At 48.6% G+C, this 22,596-nt stretch overlaps 1 protein-coding gene and 1 long non-coding RNA gene across 2 annotated transcripts in view; one reads left to right on the plus strand and one right to left on the minus strand.

Annotated features, from left to right (window-relative positions):
- LOC138471911 (uncharacterized) overlaps positions 1 to 22,596 on the plus strand; it is an 88,315-nt gene that overhangs the window by 33,078 nt on the left and 32,641 nt on the right. The window lies entirely within an intron of this gene.
- NRARP (NOTCH regulated ankyrin repeat protein) lies at positions 1,232 to 5,687 on the minus strand. The gene has a single exon (XM_069609778.1). It carries the CDS (start codon positions 4,759 to 4,761, stop codon positions 4,390 to 4,392), a length of 372 nt encoding a protein of 123 aa, XP_069465879.1. The 5' UTR covers positions 4,762 to 5,687; the 3' UTR covers positions 1,232 to 4,389.

Consider the following 22,596-nt stretch of genomic DNA (forward strand, 5'->3'; position numbering starts at 1 on the left):
CCAGGGAAAGGCGCACCCACGGGTTCCTTAAACACATCTCCCACCGCCCCACTAACAGCCACCAAACAGGGGAGAAGGGCGCTATGCAAGACAATTTACACACTACAAGTGGCTGGCGCCACGGGCATGAATATTCAAAGGCTCCCACACGGCGTGTGTATGATATTCTCGCGCATACGTGCAGCATGTGGAAGGATGCAGGGGCACGGCCTCCATCATGGGTACTTGTCACGGGGGGCGGTAGGGGGAGGAGAGGTCGTGTGGTGCTGGCACTATCCCGATTACAGCTCGCCAGGTGTATGTGTCTCTTGCTGCCGAGATCTGTGTTCAGCCTGGGCCACGGGTCATAACGGCCCGGCTCTTCACCCTCCAGAAGTGGATGCACTGGGCTTCACTACAGCATGTCACAGCTGCTGCTCCCGTTGTGCAAGAGGCGTCTGCACCACCTGTGCCCGAGCTTACTATGCCACTATTCCGCTTGCCTTTGCCTCCTACACGCCTGTAGAAACGTGCACGGCCGACGCCCGCGACATGGGCGTTAGGAAACTTGCACCGACCCAGGTCATGCCGCCCGTGGCTCCTCGTCTTTAAAGAGGTGCTAATCTCGCCGATTGCAGCGGGGTGTTCCCGTGAACAGGGTGCTGTATATACAGGGGTTCGGGCTTCCTTGGGGTTAAGGGACACCAGTAGCGGTACCAAAAGTGCTCGCAAGATAGCTCAGCAAGCCATGTGCGTGCTTCACAACCCTTTGAGCAGTCAGTTTTGAATCCGAACTGGGAAAATCTTCCCATGGTTGATGGCATGCGCGCGTGAAATTGGATACTAATATGTGTTGCTAGGTGAGACGTGGGCACTAACACGCACTTCTGATGGGATGCACAACAATGCTGCTCAAAACGGACCGGTGGAATTTGGCATCACACGGGGTGCCCGTGTACAATGGCTTGTTCGAAAGATATCCTTCCCAGCGCGCTATCCTGTATCCACAACCCCATTTAACAGCAGGTCTGGATATAAGGCAAACGAGGAGTGGCTGTTGTGAGCTGCGCCCAGGATCAGTTTAATGTCAAGTGAAATGTCCGCAATTGAAACAATGTGTTTAGGCCCCGGTTCCCCAACTCTTGTGCTCCTGTAAAGCACAGCACTGCGCGGCAGTTGCACCTGGATCCCCGGCCTTGGCGCGCGCACACACACATTTTTTTTTTTTACAAATCAAGAAAGCAGACCACCATTTTTTTTTTATAAAAAGATCAATGAAAAATTTATTTTTTTTAAATTCTTCACTTTCAGGTCTACAGGTCTATATATCATACACTCCAAAAAAATACGCTGTATTGTACAGACTTTTTTTTATCCAGTTAGAAACAATCATATACTGACTTACATACAGCTTCAATATAAGCCTAAACATTCTTAAACATTAATTAACATAATTAAAGATATCCGCATCTAGAGGGAGTTGCAGGGACGCCCCCGCCCCCTCTGTGTCTGGACAGAGCGTGCTTCAGCGGAACCCACCAATCTGCTCAAAAAACCTCTCAAACCATGAAAGACAGACCCGTGGGCGACACATGCACGCCGCTTCTTTCGCCCCTCTTGCATCCACGTTTATTCTTCGCCCCAAAGCGCTGGTGAATTTAGTGTCCAATGGCGAATTTAAAAAGTGTCTTCCCTGGGCGGGTGCATGCGTGCAAATAAACGGCACTTCTGGTATGATGCCCCAACAGACACAGAGGACACAAACAAATTCAAAACCCAAGCACCCTACTGTCCACCACATACATGGGCCAGTTGAAAAAAAGTGCTTTCCTGAAATGGCATTAAACGTATAAGATGCCCATTTCAGGCTAATGCAGAGGGGTCGCAAACAGTCAGGCAGGCATTGCCGGAGGGGGTGGCGCTTACATTTTTAGTAATAGTGAACCCAACACATATAAACACATTTCATAGAATGCCATAAATATTATGACATTAGTTCAGAATTGTGTAAACCCTTCCGCTTTACTTAAAAATAAAAAAAGCTAGAACACCCCCCCCCCCCCTCAGAGCAGGCATGGCTTCCCCGTGATTCGCTTTAACTGTAAGCAGGGCTGGTCCTTGGGTGTGGAAGGCCGCCCTGGTGCCACACAGTCTAGACCAACACCTGCAGAGGGGGGGGGGGCGGTAACACACACACACACGAGATCCACTCGTGGGACACATCTGCACCCACGTGCCTAGTCGCAGAGGACTGTGCAAAGCTGCTGTGCTAGTTACGATCCCACACCACGCGCAAACGGGGTGCCATCGAAGTGTCATTCCAAACTCTAGCCCACACTCCCACCGAGCAATGCACGCGCCCCTGGAACTGACACAACCACACAACATAGTCATCAACTGTTCTTTTCACCCCCTCGTTTCCTGTAAAGAAGGCATCATCGTTCCCAAACCCTCCTCGAAAGTCACCCAGGGCAGACTTCTCAAGAATAATGGCTCTCGCCACAATTATATACATTTATGATAAATAAGCTGTACAATTTTTGTAAAAAAAAAAAAAAAGATGACCAGTAGGTATCTTCTTTTTACATTGTAATTGTTTGAAGGAGCACAGAAAGGCCAGGTTGGCAGTGGTTTTAGCGCAGTGAAGACACAGTTAGGCGGAAGAGACTGGGGAGTGTAATAAAATGTGGGTAACCTTGGATATTATGAGCCAAACCAAATCAAGAAAAAAGGGGAACCCGCCCCCCCGTACAATGAAACAGTTGGTAATCCCCCACCATGAAAAACTGTGGAAGTCTAGGAGACCCAAGAACGAGGCATGCGCTCAGTGCTATTTTTTTGTGCTATTTTTTTTTTTTTAATCAGGAGGCTGTTGAAACCTGACAGCAGAGGGCGCCGTAGCCCTACCGTACTAAGCAACGATTTTTTTAAAGTCACGAACAAGCAGCATTTCGGTTTTTAAAAAATCCGTTTTTAAAAGGGGTGGGTCCGTCTCTACCACAGGAAATCCTTCCAGTGTTTTTTTGGGGATAGTAAAGAATAATGAGGTCAAAATAATGGGGGAAATAAGAGGGGGGCATTTAAAACATAACTCCCACCCCAAAATAAAAAACGAAACAGCAGAGGAAACCAGATGGACCTGTACTTTGGGTCTGACGATATTGAAATGTTACGTTGAAATAGTGGGAAGGTGCAGAAAGTCAACCGACCCGTAGAAAAAAAAATATATACTTCATTCTGATTAAATGGGAATATTATTTTTCTCCCAGAGAAAATGCGTAGTGGAAATTTAAAGATGATGAAAATGTCTTAGGGAAACATGTCAACTAGGGTGCCATTGCTGAACACTGGTGAACAGACGAGGTAGACGACAAAAAAAAGGGGGATGGGAAGTGCGGAGGGACGACAGAAAAAAAAAAAACTCCCAGGTAGGTGAAAACCTCAAAAAGAAGGTTACATAGGTTTCTGGGTAATCTTTGTGGCCCCCACGTTTTCTTTATCTTAAGAGAAATATGGAGTCCTAAGCAGCTTTTACATTTCAAATATATTTATATATATACTTTCTATATATTAAAAAAAAAAATCTATCCGATGTAGGGGGTGCACTTTTTTTAAGCCTACACAAAGCTTTGCAAATCTACAACCAAGTCACGCGCATTCCTGACAATGCTATATTGCTGAATGGGTTGTGTGTTTGTGGCAGACACAGGCCACGGCCGACGCTACGTGTAGAGCGCCAGACAACAACAAAAAATTAAACTGACAAAAAATAAAATACCAAAACGAGTTTCCCACGCACTAAGCTTTCCGCTCATAACCACATTTTTAAGCGACTAGGACACATTAGCTCCGCAAAGACAGGTTTGCAGCGTATTATTTGTTCTGCAGCGTCTGCAATCAGTCACATCCTAACAGTCTCACTGGCACGAGTAATGGGCAGAAATCAATGGAACGACACTTCCAGCTCTTCGCTCTCTGTGTAGGCTTCAAAAAGGCACGGGTCCCACACACGTGTGCAATCACCCACCTCCCTGGTTCTGGTGACATTTCGGAAGTCAGTTCGGGCAGAGGAAGCAGTGACGTGGACCAATGTTGCTTGGAAGTTCGCGGACCGGTTACACCTAAAGAAACTGCGCGCCGGCTCTGCTGGAAAATGCCAGCTCTCCCTTTAGGCCAGTCCCTTCTGTGCTTGGAGACTGAAAGCAAATGGCGCCACGGTCCCTGCTCCACGGGCACCTCCACCCCAGACAATGTGCGAGAGGGGCTGCGCCCTGTGCACGAGGCAGCCTCCAGTCCAGTCGGCATTGGATGGCGTGGCATACGGTGGACATGACAGATGCCAATGCAAGAGTTCGCTAGGTCACCCCCGAATTCTTCTGGATGTGGGGGAGGGGATGTGGTCGGGCCCCATCACCGGCTACTGGACGAGTACTTGGCCTTTGTGATGAGGTAGAGCACGATGTCCTGGTGGCCCCCAAAGGCGGCGATGTGCAGGGCGCTCCAGCCGTCGCGGTTCGCGAGCCGGATGTCTGCGCCGAATTTCACAAGCAGTTTGACGAGCTCCAGGTTGCCGTCAATGACGGATTGGTGCAGCGCCGTCTGGCCCTCGGGCCCGAACGAGTTCACGTTGAACTCACAGTTGGTCATGTTTTGCAGCAGGCTCTGCAGCTCCTGGGTGTTGCCGTTGCGCACCGCCTCCTGGAAGATCCGCTGAGGCTGGGGGGCCGAGCAGGTTGACATCTCGGCCTGGCTCATAGCTGGGGGGCCGGGGAGAAAGAGCATGCAAGGGATCAGGGGTCGATGCGAAGAGGAGGGCACCCAGGCAAGGGATCCAGGAGTGTCCAGCCTGATGCACTTCGCAAATCCTGGATGATTCAGGCGTCCTCGCTTGTACACGGGCGGGCGGACGGGGGGGGGATTTACCAGCAGACGTGCTCCGACCCGATGCTGTACCAAGTCGATCCCGTCGGTTACATGGATCAGGGGCCCCTGCTTATGCCACCAGTTGGGATCCCCTGGCGGATATGCAGATCTTACGTCCAAACAGCAGCCGTCCTTCCCCGTGGGGCGCTGCTGTGCGCCGCGGTTTCTTGCACGTTTCTGCAACCGGCTTAATTAACGTCCGGCTCAAAGTTCCTGCAGCCGTGGAAGAACTCTTCTGCACCTAGTAACGCCTCGACCCTTACAGGATGTGGGATCCACTGGCGTGATCTCCTCGGAATGCTTGCAATCCACTACCTGGTCTGTCTGCGTGCAGCTCGTCTCTGCTCGGTCCTGGAAAGTGATCAACTCGCATGCATGCGGTGCTTAACAAAAGTGGGAAGGGGGATCCCGAGGTCGTGCGACAGGATTCAGAACAGCGGTGTTATCCGACAGTCGCCAGCTGGTGCACTTCTGGAGACGATCCCACACACTTGCAGTTGGTTCTTTTGCTCGAGGGGTGAACCCTGGACATGCGAGGCTGCAGGGATGCGATTGCTTTAAGCACGCCTGCAGGGATCCTCACTGATTGCAATAGGATTCGATTGCCCAAAGGTGGGATGCGCGGATCTCTAAGCGTGCCAGGCTATGATTGGTGGAGGACGGTTACGGGGATCCCCACAGCTCTGCTGGAGCGCCTGATCCCAGTGCTTCCCGCGTTGCTCTGGCCCTGACTTTCCCTCCTCAGCCTCTTGCGCTCTCTCAGCCAAGGCTCGTTGCAGCGCCTTTTCAGCCGCTCCTTTTATTTGCATAACAATGGCCGGCTGGTGACGTTTCTTCCCGGGCCTCCGGCAGCCGCACCGCTGATTGGGCAGCGGCCCAAGTAGGCGGAGACAGCGGTGGAAAGCTCCCACGGGGGAGGGGGGATGGTGGAACGGTCGGCCACAGGGAATGGAACGCCGAGACATTCCGGGAGGGGGCGGGGCCATTGCAGCTTAAGGGGCCGTGTCAGAATTCCTGAACTCGTCTTTTGCGACATAAGGAGGGGAGGTCTGAGCCACAGACAAGCGGCTATTGCGACTCAAAAAACACCCACAAGAAATATATATATTAGTCACAAACAGCTTTCCAGCAACGGGAAGTTGGTTGTAACCTCTCTTTACAGTGCTTGGAGAAGTAAAGGTCATAAAGAAACGGGGCAGAAACATTTTAGCAGTATTTCATTGTCTTTGCATACTTTGCCTTCTAAGTTAGGCGGGAGACCTACGTCGCCCAGACAGTATTATAGAAGTGCTAATTTTGGACTCCACTCTTGTTAGTTTATAAAGCACTCCAATCTTGCCACCTGGAGGCCTGTGGCACAATAGAAATAAAACAATAGAATTATTAAATCCCGCAAGAGACAGTTCGCCTTTTCATGTCAAGGCACTGGAAATATAGCGCACCAGTGAGGGTGGGAGTGGAGTCTCCACTGTGTGAGCGATGCCCGTAAAACGTTCCCTTTCAATGCAGCTGCCCTCCCTTTCCACAACGCTGACCCTTATAAGAGATCTGCCATGAAACATGAGTGCAACTGTGCTTTTTCGAATGAGAGAAAAATGGAGGCAAATGATGCCTGGAAGCACGCCGATTCATAATCGATGAACCCCCCCCCCCCATACAATTAACTGTGCCATCCAATGGAGGCCTAAAGCGTGCGTATGGAAGGGGCCATCTGGAAGCCACTTCTTTTACTTAGGCGCTTTACCAACAACTTCCGCATAGATGCCAAAACATACATTCTTGGGGGTGGCCTTGAAGTGGAGAAGTAGCGGTTCCAGGAAGCATGATCACGACCACCCATGCCTTCCTACCAAACTTAGCCAACTAGGACTGAGGGTCGGACTGGGCCATAACATTGTCTCAGATACCAATGAAAAAGTGGCCCACAGTTGCAAATGACAATTCATTCCTTTTGTGCGCAGGGAGAGGGGGGGTATTTAATAACATGTGATGCAAAGTGTGCATGTTAAAGAATATGTATCCAGCAACACTGGTCAAAACTACTAGCCACATAGTGAACTAACTGGCTCATACTGGCCCAAAAAGTGGCCTACCACAGCATTTTGTGTTTTTGGTTTGGCCATGGGCCTATTGGCCTATAGGCAAGTCCGACCCCTGTATTGTCAGAAGGTCCCCAGGCATTGTCCAAAGGCCGCAGGTCGCCTTCAGCACAGAAGCAGTCGATGGATGTTCTCTCGCCATATAGAATAAAGACAGTCGTGCCTTGTATTAAAGCGCCAAGTGACAACACAACACTGCAGTGCATCACGGCACATAACTTGGAACATGCTCGCTCTGAACCTGAGGAGGATTTTTTTTCAGCACAGGCTGCACTTATGTGTGTCTTCTGGGTAGGGCTGTTGACAACTTCCGGTGCCAGGCCAGGCCAGGCCAGCGCTGTATAGTGTTGAGGGGAACGCACGCAGCTGACTGGTACAGGACGTGCACAGCTCGGTACCTCCTTTTGGGCAGGTGACGGTGTACTGCGCCGTTGAACGTGGTGCTCCACCCTCAGACTGAGTCCGTGTACATGACGAGCGGTGTGGGTGCTGTTGCAGTCAGGCTCGTACAGTATACCAAGAACTATACTGGACCCACGTCGTTTGGCATATCAGCATCTTGAGTTTGGGGTGCCGAATCCTCTCGTGGAATGTCGCGCCTATGGTGAGTTTGTGGTGGATGCTATGCGACAGCCTCAATCGGGTCATGTACATCATGACTTTGGGTAGCCGTACGCTCAGATTGGGCCCCGTGTGCACCCACGGGGTTCACGAACAGCGCGAGGGCTCAAGAGTTGTCGCTAAAAGGCTTTAAAGCTCAGTCTTCAGAGAGACAGTCGAATCTATGAGTCCGCCCACCCTAGGCCAGTGGTCTATCGCATCACGGCTTCAAACTAATAATGTCCAACACTTAAACCAGGCGCGTCTATTCATAAGCACAGTGTATCCCCTTATTAACACAATAATACATCAACGAGAGAATCACCATGTATACAATATTACGGTGTTGGCTCCATCTCCTAGCAATCAGCTGCACACAATTACCCACGGATCTAGACAAACAAGGCCTCATGTATCAAACTGAAAGGCCTGGACACAGATCTCTTAAAATGCACACGGAGTCTAACTGGGATACCTGTCCTGAACACGCTAAATGTGCGTTCTCTCTCCTCGATAAGGTTCTGGTTGGCAGCTTTAAGCAATGCACCCCTAGAGGGCGCTGCTGGGCAACGATAGCTCCGAAGCCGTCTGCTCCCCTCGGTGTCCCTGCAGTTCCCATGGCTGGGAACGAACCCTGATCTCATTAAAAGCGCGGTCCTCTGCCTGCCACGAACAATCCCGCCGGGAGGTCTTAAAGGGGGATGTCTCCGTTTCTAACGCCGCACCTAGGCTTTGAGTGCTGAGGAGGGAATCCAGGTGTGCTGAAGTACTCTGTTGGAAAGCTAACTAATGGGAACACAGAGAGGTTCATTTTGTAAAAACATGGTAATTGCGCGCAGCGAACCCCTAACGATTGCACGTAGGTGCTCGTGGGTCCCTTGCGTGCCATTTCCCACATTTACAAAGTAGAAAGGAGAACGGAAGAATAAAACTAGCCTTTACTCTTCCATTTTACGCTCCGTTCTTAGGGGGGGGCAGGGGCGTTGCTAAGGGGGGGCTAAGGGGGCTATAGCCCCTGATCTTTTGGTTGTAGCCCCGGATAGAATCTCAGGAGCTACAGCCAAAAGACTAGCTAGCCCCCAGTCCCAACAGTACCGACATCAGCTTAGCCCTGGGTCTTTTCCAGACCTAGCAACTCCCCTGGGGGGGGGGGATCCCACAGCTGCACCTCCCCAAACACACTGGCATGCTTACCTCATTCATACTCCCCTCCAGGGCCATCTTGAGCACTTTTGGGGCCCAGGGCACATACACCTTTGGGGCCCCCCTCCACCGAACCAAAGGAATTAAGCAATCCAGAATATCTAGGGGCAACCCCCTCATCGCGATCACAGCCCATAGCTTGATATGCTGCCTCACAGTGAACGAAATAAGCATCGGTACTCCTTTTCAGTCCCTTACCATTCTCGTTTTAATTAGAATGATAAACCAGTTACATTTCAAGGTCAACATTCGCAGTCCATGACACAGGTTCCTATGTTCTAGCACAGCTGCAGGACAATGTTCACCAATAGCAGCAACAAGGAAGGTATAGTGGCCACATTATAAATGTGAGACACAGATCGTTTAAAAAGGTTTGCATAATCCAGAATAGACAAAGGATTCAGATTAGCAGCCTCACGGAATACAAAAGTGCTCAAGCATGGATACAGGAGACCCAATAGGAAGCAAGGAGACTTGCATACCATAGCATAGATAGTGGATGAAAATTAGAAGCTGCCAAGTAGGTATCCGTATCCAGAAAAACGGAGATTAGAAGAGGGACATGGTTTAAGTAGTGTTGCCATTAGAGAGCAAAGGAACACGTGGTGGTGATGCACAATGTATCAATGCTCACTATTATTATAGAGGAAGCAACACTATAGCCAGTGAAGCCATGAGTGAGGCTTTTCTGACGATCATACTCTAAGAACAAAATCACTCTGATGCCCAGGATCACACATTGGTAAAGAGGTGAAGTTGAGATATGTGCCCACTGTGCAATTCACCACTTTCATTTCATGTTCTTAGCATGAACTAAAATAATCCCATTTTATAGAACTGACTTGGAAAGTATACAAATCAAATAAACTAACATGACAATTTAAAAAAATATAAAATGTTATATACAGCTTATTATGCTAAATGGGAATGATTCTATCTTCATCATCTCCATCATCAAGGGAAATATATAAGAAGCAGCATGCTGATTGATGCCATCTTAAAATATTCCATCTTGGTTTCTCTTTTGTATTTTAAAGCTTTAAAAAACATAAAATAGAGGCTTGTGAAATTGTCATTCACAAATGTGCATACAAATCTTTCAATTGTACAAAAAAGCAAACCATTTATTTTGTCAATTAAGCAGACCTTAAATATGCTTGCCAGAGGCCGGCAATACCTGGACCGTTCTTCTGTCTAGAACCCCTTCCACTCAAATGGCCTACATAAACAAAAAGACCAGGTAATGGGCTAAACAATGCCATCAGCATGTGAAATGGCAAACCTTTTCACAGAAAACAGCACAGTAATCTTAGTGCTATAAGATGAATGATTAGTCCAGGATCACTGTGTTGTCTGCTGGCAAAGCCATTCTACAAGCATGAACGCTTTGGCTCCACAGTCTTGAATTGGGATAACTAATCGCCGCTCAGACTAATACTTTATGCTCATCATTGGAGGTGGCTTCCTAGGTTTTACAAATCAATTTTTAGACCTTCTCTGTGCTGATGTTATGTTACTTTATATAGCAAATGCTATCAGGTGCAAGTATGTTGCTGATAATAGCAGCTGGTGTGCTACAAAAGAAGTACAAAACAATGTATATATACATGCAGCTGGAATTTGTAATCTTGCATATGAACACAGATCTCTGCAAACAAAGAGTGCTTAACACACTGAGCAATCTTATGAACCATTGCTTCACTCAGATTTATTAATATGCATTTCCACTTTAGCTGTTGTACATAATCAACAGAATTCCCCTGGAAATTTGAGAATGCTGTACAACTTGTGCCGTAGTGAATGAACATACCATGCATTCCAAAGTGAGCACAGCAGAAAGCATTACAAGATGAATTGATCAGAGAATAAGACAGGCAAAATGGTTAGAGTCTCAGAAGCACACTATTAAATATCCTGGTGTGTTCTATTTAAGTTTGTTGAACAATGAGAACTGAATTCTTTAGATCAAGCATCTTTGTGGGGGCCCCTTCCAAGGTGGGGGCCCTGGGCAAGTGCTCCTTTTGCCCTCCCATAAAGACGTCTCTGCTCTCCTCCCCCCCTAACCAGACCTCCAGGAGATTCCCTGAATAAAGAGGGAAGACCCGTTTTCAAGTTGGAAATCACAATGTCAAAGCATGCTTTATTTGCATCAAGTCAAGGAGTTATCTTACTGGTGATCCGTTTCTCCACCGCACCACGGAATATTCTACACTCTAGTGGCGAGGGGGCACGGACCGAGAGAGAGTGAACTCCTCTGACTGGGCTTTATATAGCCCACCCCTCTCTTGGTCCTGTACCTCCTCCCCACTTTGTCGCCACTTTGTGACGTGCTATCCCCCCTCTCCCAACCCTTGACCCAAATTGTCCCTTGTTGTTTCTTTGGGGGTTGGCTGGGTGGGAGTCCCCACTAAGGGGCGGCACCCCTGCCATTTGCCTCAGTGGTCGACGCGTTCGCCCGCCAAAATGTTAGCACTTCGGTGCTGGTGGGACCCTTGCATGCCATTTTCCACAATGGAAGGAGAATGGAAGAGTAAAACTAGGCGAAATCGCCTTTACTCTTCCATTTTACGCTCTGTTCTAAACGTTAGCACTTGAGTGCTGGTGGGTCCCTTGAATGCAATTTTCCACATTTACAAAATGGAAAAGAGAACGGAAGAGTACAACTAGGCTAATTCGCCTTTACTCTTCCATTTTACGCACTTTTCTGTAAAAAAAAAGCGAATGCCGTCTTCAAATTCTACTTTCAAGACTCTATTTACATAGGAAATCCCTGGAATCTTCCTGATTTAGCAGGTATGATATGATATGATATGATATGATATGGCATTTGTAACGCGCCTATACACAAGTGTTTCAAGGCGCGACGAGGCAGGGGGGGGGACAAGGGGAAGACAGACAACGATCCTACTAGGCCAGGTGTCATTCAGATCGCGCAAGTGCAGGGGTGGGGGGAAGGGAAAAGTGCAAGGGGAAGGGGAGGGGGGGAAGTGCAGTACAAGGTAAGTAGCATAAAAAATAATAAATAAGGCCAGCTGGTGGCAAGTGCAAGGTAGATGAAGAACAAGTGCTGGGAAGGGGGGGCTGTAAGGATACAGTGACACTCCCTCAGTGCAGGGGGGTGCCAGGGAGGCAGTGCAAGTGGAGAGTGGCTGGGCCCTGGACCGAGGTCACTGAGAGTGGCCCAGATGCAGATTCAGTGAAGAATTAAAACTGTTCAGCAGGGGAGAGGGAGAGAGAAAGCAGAAGCAAAGAGGAAGGTTTTGAGGTGCTTCAGGAACCGGAGGTGGTTTTCCTCAAGTTTCAGGGAGGCAGGAAGGCTGTTCCAGAGGGAGGCCCCTGCTGCAGAGAGAGATCTACCCCGAGCTCGTTGCTTCGAGAAGCGGCTGACCCTGAGGGAGTTGGAGACGGATGAGCGAAGGTCTCGGGAAGGAAGATATTTAGGAAGAGAGAGTTGAAGGTATTTGGGCCCCAGGCCCCAGAAGGCCTTGTGGACAATGCAGAGGTTTTTGAACTTAATCCTCGCAGCCACTGGGAGCCAGTGTAGAGATTTCAGTCCTGGAGAGATACGGTCCCTGGGCTTGAGGCCAAGGACAAGTCTCGCAGTTCTGTTCTGGATGAGTTGCAGAGGGCGGAGAGTGGAGGCAGGCAGATTAAGATAGAGGCTGTTACAGTAGTCCAGCTTTGAGAGAACCAGGGCTCGGGAGACAGTGAGCTTCTGGGGGAAGGACAGGAAGGGAAGAATACCTCTGAGGAGGTGCAGCTGGTAGTGTGACTTCTTAGAGACGTCTGATATATGAGGAGAGAAGGAGAGTGTGGAGTCGAAGATAACCCAGAGGTTTTTTGCCTTGCAGGTAGGAGCAGGAAGGGGGCCAAGGGAGGCCGGCCAGAGAGCTGCAAGGAAGGAGGGAGTGGGTGTGCCGATAAGTAGAATCTCAGTCTTACTGGCATTAAGGCAAAGGTCATTGGCGGCACACCATTCCTGGATAGCAGACAGACAGTCAGAGATGAGGGAAGGAGAGGAGGAGGCCGAGGGTAGCCTGAAAATGAGCTGGGTATCCTCTGCATAGCACTGGAAGTTGGGGCAGAGAGCGGCGATGCGCAGGGCAAGGAGTGCCAGATACTTGTTGAAAAGCCAGGGAGAGAGGTTAGATCCCTGGGGAACACCACAGGAGGAGAAAAAGATGTCAGAGAGGAAGGACCCCAGTTGGACCTGGGAGGGTCGATTGGAAAGGAAAGAGGTCAGCCACGCCAGAGCCTGACCAGTGATACCCAGGTTATCACGGAGATGGTTGAGCAGGATGGCATGGTTGACAGTGTCAAAGGCAGAGGAGAGATCGAGTAGAATGAGAACACACAGAGTGTTGGAATCGAGGTTCGAGAGCAGGTCATCACGGATGTTCAGGAGAGCAGTTTCCGTGCTTCTGGCAGCTCTGAAGCCAGATTGATGGTCATGAAGACTACCAACAGATTCAGCGTGGAGGTTAAGCTGGGAGATGGCCAGTTTCTCCAGGAGCTTGCCCAGGAAGGGAGTAATGGAGAATGGGCGATAGTTAGCCGGGCAGCAAGGGTCGGAAGAGGGTTTCTTGAGGAGGGGGTGCACAAGGGAGTGCTTGAGGGGGGAAGGGAAGACTCCAGAGGCGAAGGAGTGGTTGCAAAAATCAGCCAGGGCAGGAGCCAGGGAGTCGATGTGGTCCTTGATGGTTTTGGAAGAACAGGGGTGAACTTGTTTAGACGAGACTTTCATAGTTCGGACTTGTCTGGAAACCTCATCAGCAGAAAAAAGTGGAAAGGCAGAGAAGGAGGGGGGAGGGGTGGCTGCGGAAGGGCCAGAGGAAGAGCCGGGAAGAGAGGGAGGGAGGGAGGTGAAAGGAGGAGAGCGAGGACAGGATGTCCTGAGTTTTTGAGATGAAGTGAGAGGCCAGCGCAGTGCAGAGGGCCTGGGAGGGGACAGGAGAGGTAGAGACTGCAGCAGGGTAGGCCAGCTCCTTGCAGATTTTAAAGAGTTCGGCCGAGTTGTTTGATGCCTCAGAGATGCGGGCTTGGATAAGGGCTCTCTTCTTGGTGAGAACGGAGAGCCGGTATTGCCTTTGGAGCAGGCGGCAGGCCAGTTTGTCAGAGGATGAACATGAAGCACGCCATTTCCTCTCTGCCACCCTGCACTTGCGTTTTAGGGTGACGAGATCCGAGTCATACCAGGAGTTACATTTGGCTTTGGGCTTCAGTCGGATTCTCATGACGGGGGCAAGGATATCAAGAGTATTAGATATAGCAGAGTGGAGCATGGAGAGGGCTGTGTCAGGGTGGGAGTCAGCCGAAGGGGGAGGCGGGGGCGAGAAGGTAGCAGCAAAAGCCTCAACTGACACGCGCTTCATGGGTCGGATGACCGAGAAGGTGGGTGGTAGTGAAGAGGGTGGCTTTGCCAGTGGGGTAGGGAGGGTGAAGTGGGAGGATAGGAGAAAGTGATCACTCCAGGAGAGAGGAGTGGAGAGAGGGACGGAGAGGGGAAGGTCGGAGGAGATCAGAGCATCAAGAGTGTGCCCTGCAGAGTGAGTAGGCCCAGACGGGAGAATAGAGAGTGCGAGAGAGTCGCAGAGGTCACGAAAGAGACCAGTGGGGGGACAGGAGGCATCGAGGTGGATGTTGAAGTCACCAAGAAAGAGGAGTTGAGTGGTTGAGGACAGGAGTGAGGAAGAGAGGTCAGCCCACTCAGAGAGGAAGGAGGAAATTTGACCAGGTGGCCGATAGATAGTAGCCACGGTAAGGGAATGGCTAGGAGAGAGAGAGGGAGAGTCGGCAGACGAGACATTCAAAAGAGGAATAGGTCTGCGTAGAAGTGACAGTGGCAGGAATCCACTCAGGGAAGATAAGGGCAACACCACCCCCTGCACGGTTGGGCCTGGGCACGGAGAGGATCTTGTAACCGTCAGGTAGGAGTGTGTCAAAGCTGGTGGCAGAGCTGGCAGTGAACCATGTCTCAGTGAGACCGAGGACATCGAGGTCCAGTTCCTCAAGAAGGCGACAGATATCAGAGGAATGGTTGATGGCAGAGCGAGAATTAAGAGTGGCAATGTGGAGAAGGTTGCCATCCTTGAAGAACTTCCGGGGAGGGGTACAGATCAGAGGTACGCCCTGCGGAGGTGTTGGAGAAGGAGGTGAATAATGAGCACGAGAGGGGGCAGGGAGGGAGGGTAGAGGCAAGGTAGCCGAGGACAGATGAGGGGGGACAGCAGGAGAGGAGAGGAAGTTGATGAGGCGTGGGAAGCGTCTATCAAAGAGGTGAAGGTTGGCCTGGGGGCCTTGAACCAAGACAGTCCCATTAGCGTAGACATTAATGATGGCCTTAGAGGAGCGGAAAGGGGCTAAGAGGACATCCCAACGGGTGCCACCATTAATGGGAGAGGAGGAGAAAGGAGAGAGCACAGAGACCATATGAAGGGTCCATAGGTCAGGCGAAGGCACGAAAAAGAGAATGTCAGTGAGAGTTTCCTTGGAGCTGGCACTAGTGTAGGTGTCAGCGATAGGGAGGCCTGGGTTGGAGACCAGGATGTCCTTTTTAAACTTTTTCCTACCAGACTTAGTGAGGAGAGCGGGATAGTCAATGGAGAAGCAGTTAGAGAAGATAGGCGAGATAGAGAGCACCATGGAGTAGGAGGGAGTGGGGGGATGGGGGGAGGACAGACGAAACGAGAGCACGCAGACAGGAAGTGAGCGGCAGGCAAGTTTACCACATTTCAGAGAAACAGTAAATGCATATTAGGTACAGGGCCACCTAAGTTTGAGAGTCCTGCGAGGGGCGAGAAACAACCTAGTTTACCACATTTCAGAGAAACAGTAAATGCGTATTAGGTACAGGGCCACATAAGTTTGAGAGTCCTGCGAGGGGAGAGAAACAACCTAGTTTATCACATTTCAGAGAAAACAGTAAATGCGTATTAGGTACAGGGCCACCTAAGTTTGAGAGTCCTGCGAGGGGAGAGAAACAACCTAGTTTACCACATTTCAGAGAAACAGTAAATGCGTATTAGGTACAGGGCCACCTACATTTGAGAGTCCTGCGAAGGGAGAGAAACAACCTAGTTTACCACATTTCAGAGAAACAGTAAATGCGTATTAGGTGCAGGGCCACCTAAGTTTGAGAGTCCTGTGAGGGGAGGGAAACAACCTAGTTTACCACATTTCAGAGAAACAGTAAATGCGTATTAGGTACAGGGCCACCTAAGTTTGAGAGTCCTGTGAGGGGAGAGAAACAACCTAGTTTACCACAATTGTGGAATACAGTGAGGCAAGGCACCATGCGGATGAGGTGAACCAGGTGAAGGAGGGGTGGGCCGGGGGAGTGGAGAAGCAGGTGAAGCTGGCGCCTTGCGTCCCATGCGGACACCTGCAGACACACAGGGAGCTGCAGCTGAGGAGTCGCCCTTGGCCTGGGGCCCTTAGCCGCAGGGGGCTGCCGGGCAGAGGGCTGCCCAGGGAGGGGGAGGTTATAGGCAGAGGGAGAGGAAGGGGGGGGTGGGCGGGCAGGGAGGCGGGAGGGAGTGGAGGACCAGGAAGTGGGAGGGGGCATCAGGAGAAAGGCACACAATGCGCACGGAGCGCGAAGCAAGTTAACAAACAATTTCAAGATTCAATACTCACGGGGCCCAGGCAGGGCTTCCAAGCCTGCAGTTCCCTCTGGGCTACCGGCGACCGCTCTCCCACGCACCGCTGAGCAAAGAAGCGGGCAGGGGAACGGCCATCGAGTAGGGCAGAAAGGAACAGCAAGGTAGCCAATCAAAGGGGGGGGGGTGGGCGGGCAGGGAGGCGGGAGGGAGAGGAGGACCAGGAAGTGAAAGGGGGCAGCAGGAGAAAGGCACACAACGTGCACGGAGCGCGAAGCAAGTTAACAAACAATTTCAAGATTCAATACTCACGGGGCCCAGGCAGGGCTTCCAAGCCTGCAGTTCCCTCTGGGCTACCGGCAACCGCTCTCCCATGCACCACTGAGCAAAGAAGACAGATTTCATAGCATGGAATCCTCATGCTGCAGGAAAACAGAATGGTTTTGCAGGTGGAGTGGTAAGTACGTGGTGGAAATGCATTTCTCCCACTCGGTCTGGAAAATGTTTGTTAAATCTCAGAGAGCGGGATAGCAGGGTGTTAAATCTCAGTGAGCGGTATAGCAGGGTGTAATCAGATTGACACCTTTTTCTTATGCCTTGCTATGTCACTCCACCAGAATTAGACCCTGACAAAATCTTCAGGTGGGTGTTATGTACGCGCTACGCCACTGCGCAATGCAGGATGTGACGTTAATAAAGAGTTGGGCGCCGGAACTTCCCGACAGTCTGAGCGCTAACCGCACATACGCCTACTGTGTCCTTTTGTTTGCGCCAGCCCGCTAGGCCTATATCAGCGCTGCAGGTCCTGTCCCCCTCACAGGGAGGTCCTAAAACAGAACACTGGGCGTGAAACGGCCCATACTCAGCTCCTGATCTTGTAATAATACCGGTTTACTACAGGAATCAATGATGCACACAATACTCTGCAGCAAAAACTCTGCCACCCCCAGGCCTGAGAACATTGGGGGCAGCAGGCACTCGCATCGGCACCCCCAGGAGGCACCAGACATGGAAAGTGTGAATGTCTACCCAGCATCCAAAGCAGAGGAGCAGCTGTTTTTCCAGGTGAGAGGGACAACCCCCAACAAGCACTGCAGGAGGATGCACGAGGATTGATATTGCAGAAGGTACTCCCATGCCCAGGCCAGGTACCCCACCTTGTGGGGTGCATTTAAAAGCCCCAAACAGAAGTCCCTTTCACAAGAATAGCAAGATTTTAAATACTGAAACAAAAACGGCCCGGCATTTGTTTTTGTTTTTCAAGTAAAGTTAAAGAGCCATGTGGAAAGAGGCCTACCTGTCATTACCAATGGACAAGCAGCATTTTAATTTACAAAAGGAGGAATCAAAGCTCCCTGTCACAAGAAAAACAGGATTTTTAAACATTGAAAACAAAAACCGCCTGCACATTTGTGTGCAAATAAAAACGGTTTGTAAAAGTGAAAAAAAATCACTGCTCACAAAAAAATGTCAGGAAAACAAAACATTATGTGTGGGTTGACAAACAGCAATGTACATTATGTTTCACCCACAAAACTCCAGTGACATTTAAAGAGCCACTTTGTGTTCATGAAAACAATGTCAGCCCAAGGCAGTCCCTTTTGCTGGCTGTGGGCAAAACTTCAAAAGGACATCTCCGACTTCCAGTCTGGATGTCACATCTCCTATTTAATGACCAACCGCAATAAAAATGTCCTGCTAAATGAATCAAAATTAAGTGTTCTCCAGACCTGCTGGCTCTGAAAGCATGGACTTCAAGGAAAGTCACCCTTGGTTGGAGCACGACTAATATGTGTGAAAATGGGGGCACCCACTTCAAAGGGCAAGCTTCCAGCACAAAGGAGACTGATTAAAAAACTGTAGGCACAGGCTTACACAGTGAAAACAAATGGCCGGAAGGCAGGAGTCAGGGCCATTTGTCCCACATGAAGATTCACAATTAATCTAAAAGGACTATTATCATTTAGGCCTTTTTCTCAGACATCATAAGGCAGATGGATTTCATCAATGAACTATTTTTTATTTAATTTACAGGCAATTTTGGGGATATAAAATTCATCTTCCTGTGATTCTGTGAACTGTAAGGGCCAGTTAAACTAGGTTTCTGGCTGATATGCACATGTTCCAAATGTGCGTGTTGGTGAGTGGGTGGAAATTGAAATTAGGGATATGCTTAATAACTTACATATTCATAACTGTTGTGCTTTTTATGGAAATGGCAGAAAGGCGCCACATGGCTGTACTACATGATACAGATTTGGTGGTCGGCTTATCTAATTCCCCTTGATGAGCGGAAACAGAAAATATGTTTAGTCTGGCAGTTGCTAGTAAAATGATGAAGTTGATACATAACTCGTTTTTGCCAAAAAGTTGGAAGGAGAAGAAAGAATGATGACAAATGGAAATTGCCATATGTTGCTCCAGACCCCTAAACCAATCCTGACTTGGAGGCTGGGTTTGGGAGAAGAGAGAAGAGTAACTGTCCAATCCTAGTGGCAGGGATTATTGCAGGGTTCTTTCCCAAGATTGCAAAATTGGTGGTGTCATCACAGCTATATAAGGGGGACTGCACTAGGACATGGGACACACAGAAAAGGGAGAAGGAGAGGAACAGACAAACAAGAGACAGGCCATCATGAAGGCTACTGAAATTTACAATCTAACATCTGTAAGGATACACCAGAGGAGATTGCTCACAGTGCATCTTGGTGGAGCTGTCTATTTCTAGGAAGGCCTCAAAGCTGACTGGGTCATATAGTGGAGAGCGCAGGGCCATCTTTGAGAGTGGAGTGACCAGACCCCTGCTCTATATTTCCCGAGGGTCCTGAGATGCAGCTGGCTTTTCTGAAACTTAAACAGAGGTTTGCTTTGTAAGTTGAACTGAGCCCTGGGAAACCAAAGGTGGGAGGAGTCTGCTTGCCTTGAATACTTTCCCCTTAAAGTGGGTGGGCAGGGGGGGGTAAAACTGTAGATTCTTAGCATATGTGATCAAAAATGTTAATTTAATTAATTCCCCATTCGGCAGAACACTACAGGGTGAATTTTGTTAAAATGTGAAATTAACAAAGCCCACTTCCCAGTGTGCACTGAAAACTAGAGCCTATAATTTAATTGGGTAATCCTTGTTGTTCAGCTGACCCCGACTTCTTAATGAAGAGGGGTGTCTTTGTTCTTAAATCCATCCAACCTTTTTATCCAGCTTCCCTAACACAGGCCTTTCAGTAAGGGGGTGTCTGAAATCCCAAATCCTCCAAAGCATTCCAATGTTTCTGTCTGACTTCCCATCCTAGACCAAAGCAGGGGGGTGGGTCTGAAAAACAAAACAATAAAATGACCCTGTGTTTATATTAACCCAAAAGTGTGGGAGAAATTATAATTGCCATATGTATTTTTACCAATCTTGAAATCCTACTGCTACCCTTTTAAGCCTGCAGGAAAATCAAAATTGCACAACATTACATAATTGCCTTTGGTATTGATCAGTGTAATTATTTCGTGAAGTGAAATTTTCAGAAAGTAAGAATTGTGTGTGTTCTTTTTAAACTCACTTTTGTGATTTATTTATGCTGAGAGAAGTTGATTGTGTTGTCTCACGGATAAACTGGTGTTTTTGATATTTTCATGCTAATTTATATTACTGTTAATTTAAATAAATACCAATATATTTCCTGTACACCGGCCTGATTCTTGGCTCAATGTTAGCTCATTGCAGAGGGATCCAAGGGGCATGATATTTGTCTGAGATGGGGCTAAAAAAAAGAATCTGTTAAATAGTTTGTTGCATGACCACTTGAGTGGAGAGGAAAGGAGTTCCCTGTGTTGAGGGTGGCTTCTCAATAAACATTTACGAATTGGGGGTTCGGGCCGGGATTTGGCTTCCTATTCCTGACCCATGACAAATACATTGTGACAGTCTATTCATTTTGATGCAATTGCATTAAGGTGGAGGGAAAGTCATCTTTGTTTTATTAAAGTGCCGGTAGGACTTAACTCCTGAGTTTCAGGGAGGTGTATATGTAAAAATAATTAAGAATGTGTAAAAATGTATCTGAGTGAGGAAATCAAGCAGGAACAGGATGATTTTGCTGCAGCATAAAGAAAGTTTTATTAAAGTACAAAAAGCCAACTGTGAAAATGACTACTGTACAAATTGGGGAAGCCAGGGAGCATCTCCTAACTAAATAATTTCTCAAAGGAGAATGGGTGGAGAACGATGAAGGAAACTGTCAAACCAGAATGTGCGGGAGGTGACCTCAGCAAGCAATGATATTTGGCTTGAAGCCGGGATATTGCACAAAGCAATTAAAGCATTTTATATGACCACAACCGCTCATGATGAACAGATACAAATGGCTCAGCTAACAGCTCAGTTATATTTTCATTTTCTGTTAGTATAAGAGCATTGGAAAAATAGTGAGGTTAGTAGGATGAAACAGACTGGAGACCTGTCACAGGCTCAGGACCTTGTTCAACGACTCAAAGCTGAGTTAAAAACACTGCAGCAAGAGTGCAGCGTGTGAAACCTAGTTTTTGCACTGATAAATTCAGAAAACGAGTGTGTATAAAATCTGAGCGCATTTCAACACAAGCTACATGACCAGTCTATGCTTAATAGTATTTTTGGAGGACACGCTTAATAGAGTCTTTTTGGAGGACAGTATCGCATTCCAATCAGAAATAAAACAATTGAAAACTGAAAATAGTCAATTCATTCTCAAAGTCAATTGATTCCCAAAATGACTTTGATCAGATACATCAGCAGGTAAGTACTCGCAGCTGGATCAGGAAAACGCCCTCTTGAATCAGGATAACCGCTTCCTATTACAGAGGATAAATCAGTTGGAAATGGAGGTAAAAAAGGAAGTCGGGTTCTCAGGAACTGACCAGAATTGGAGAAGAAAGGAATGAGCTTGTAGAGCGAGTGAGGCAACTAGAAGCTGAACTATTAGATGCAGCAAAATGTAGGGATGAACAAGAGAAAGACATTAGTCTCCTGAAGGAAAAGCGTCTTGAATATGCACACAGCATTTACGGCTCACAGAGAGAAAATGAATCGCTTCAGCAGGGGGTGCAGCAAACAAAGAATCAGTTGGTAGCTCAAAGCAGGGTGCATGAGATTAATCAGGCCTAAGTGTCAGAATTAAAATGCCAGCTCTCTGACTACCATCAGCACATAAATAGAGTCAGGGAGTTAGATTGGCTGAAGATTTGATTACAAAGAAACCACCTTGCCCACTTCGCTGAAGGAGAAAAGCCAGACCATCCGCCTAGAAAGGGCATTCTGAAAACCTCTGTATATTCAGAGGAAGTGGGAATTCCACAGACTCCCTGGTAGGAAGGATGAGGAAACTGGGTTTTATCCTGGACCTGAAAGGAACTCCAGGGAGAGTTACTCTGAGAGTTCACTTGGGTCCAGGCGATAGGAGTCCAGACCCTGTTGTTCTGGGAGATATTCTGTTTCACAGAGATAGGGGAGTGCTTAAAAGACACGGAAGGGAGTGCCGGTAGCAGTTCTGAGTCAGAAAGTGAATGGACTCAGGTGCATAGGAAGAACAAGACAGCGAAGCAGAGCAAGGGTTTGGTGATAATAACACAAATCCAAGCCATAAAGAGGTTCCTGACGCCATACCGCAAGAATGCCAAGTATTCGGTATGGGAGAACCTGGACCTTTATGAGCTGATGATGGCATCATTCCAGATAAGGAATGTTGTGAATTGTATAGCATTTGCTAAATGGACGTTCTCATCTGAGTACTCCAGTTTTTTTGCAGGACTGGAGGACCAGGAACATGATAAATTGTCCACTTATAAGGCGGCCATACTGAAACATTTTTCCACACATAGGAACCCACAAGAGGCCCATAAGGCTGCATATAACTTGCAGTGTGGGAAGATCAGGCGCCTAGGGAATTTGTGCAGGAGTTAAAGCGGGCATTTGCTCAGACATCCCGGAGGGTGAACACCAGTAGCAGGGAGTTCATAACTACGTCTTTCCATGCTCTCCCCAAATACATAATGACTCAGTTGGTGCATGACTTTCATGAGCATAGGACCCTGGATTGGGTGATTCGGCAGGCCACTGGGATTTATGAGATACAAAAACTGCTGAGAGTAAAAATACTGTCAAAACCCCCAAACCATCTAACACCCCTGCTGATGCAAAGGTAGCAGAGGTAAAAACGACCCCCGTAAAA

This window comes from Ambystoma mexicanum, chromosome 8 (assembly GCF_040938575.1).
Source record: "Ambystoma mexicanum isolate Mex_15411 chromosome 8, UKY_AmexF1_1, whole genome shotgun sequence".
In the NCBI taxonomy this organism is placed as follows: Eukaryota; Metazoa; Chordata; class Amphibia; order Caudata; family Ambystomatidae; genus Ambystoma; species Ambystoma mexicanum.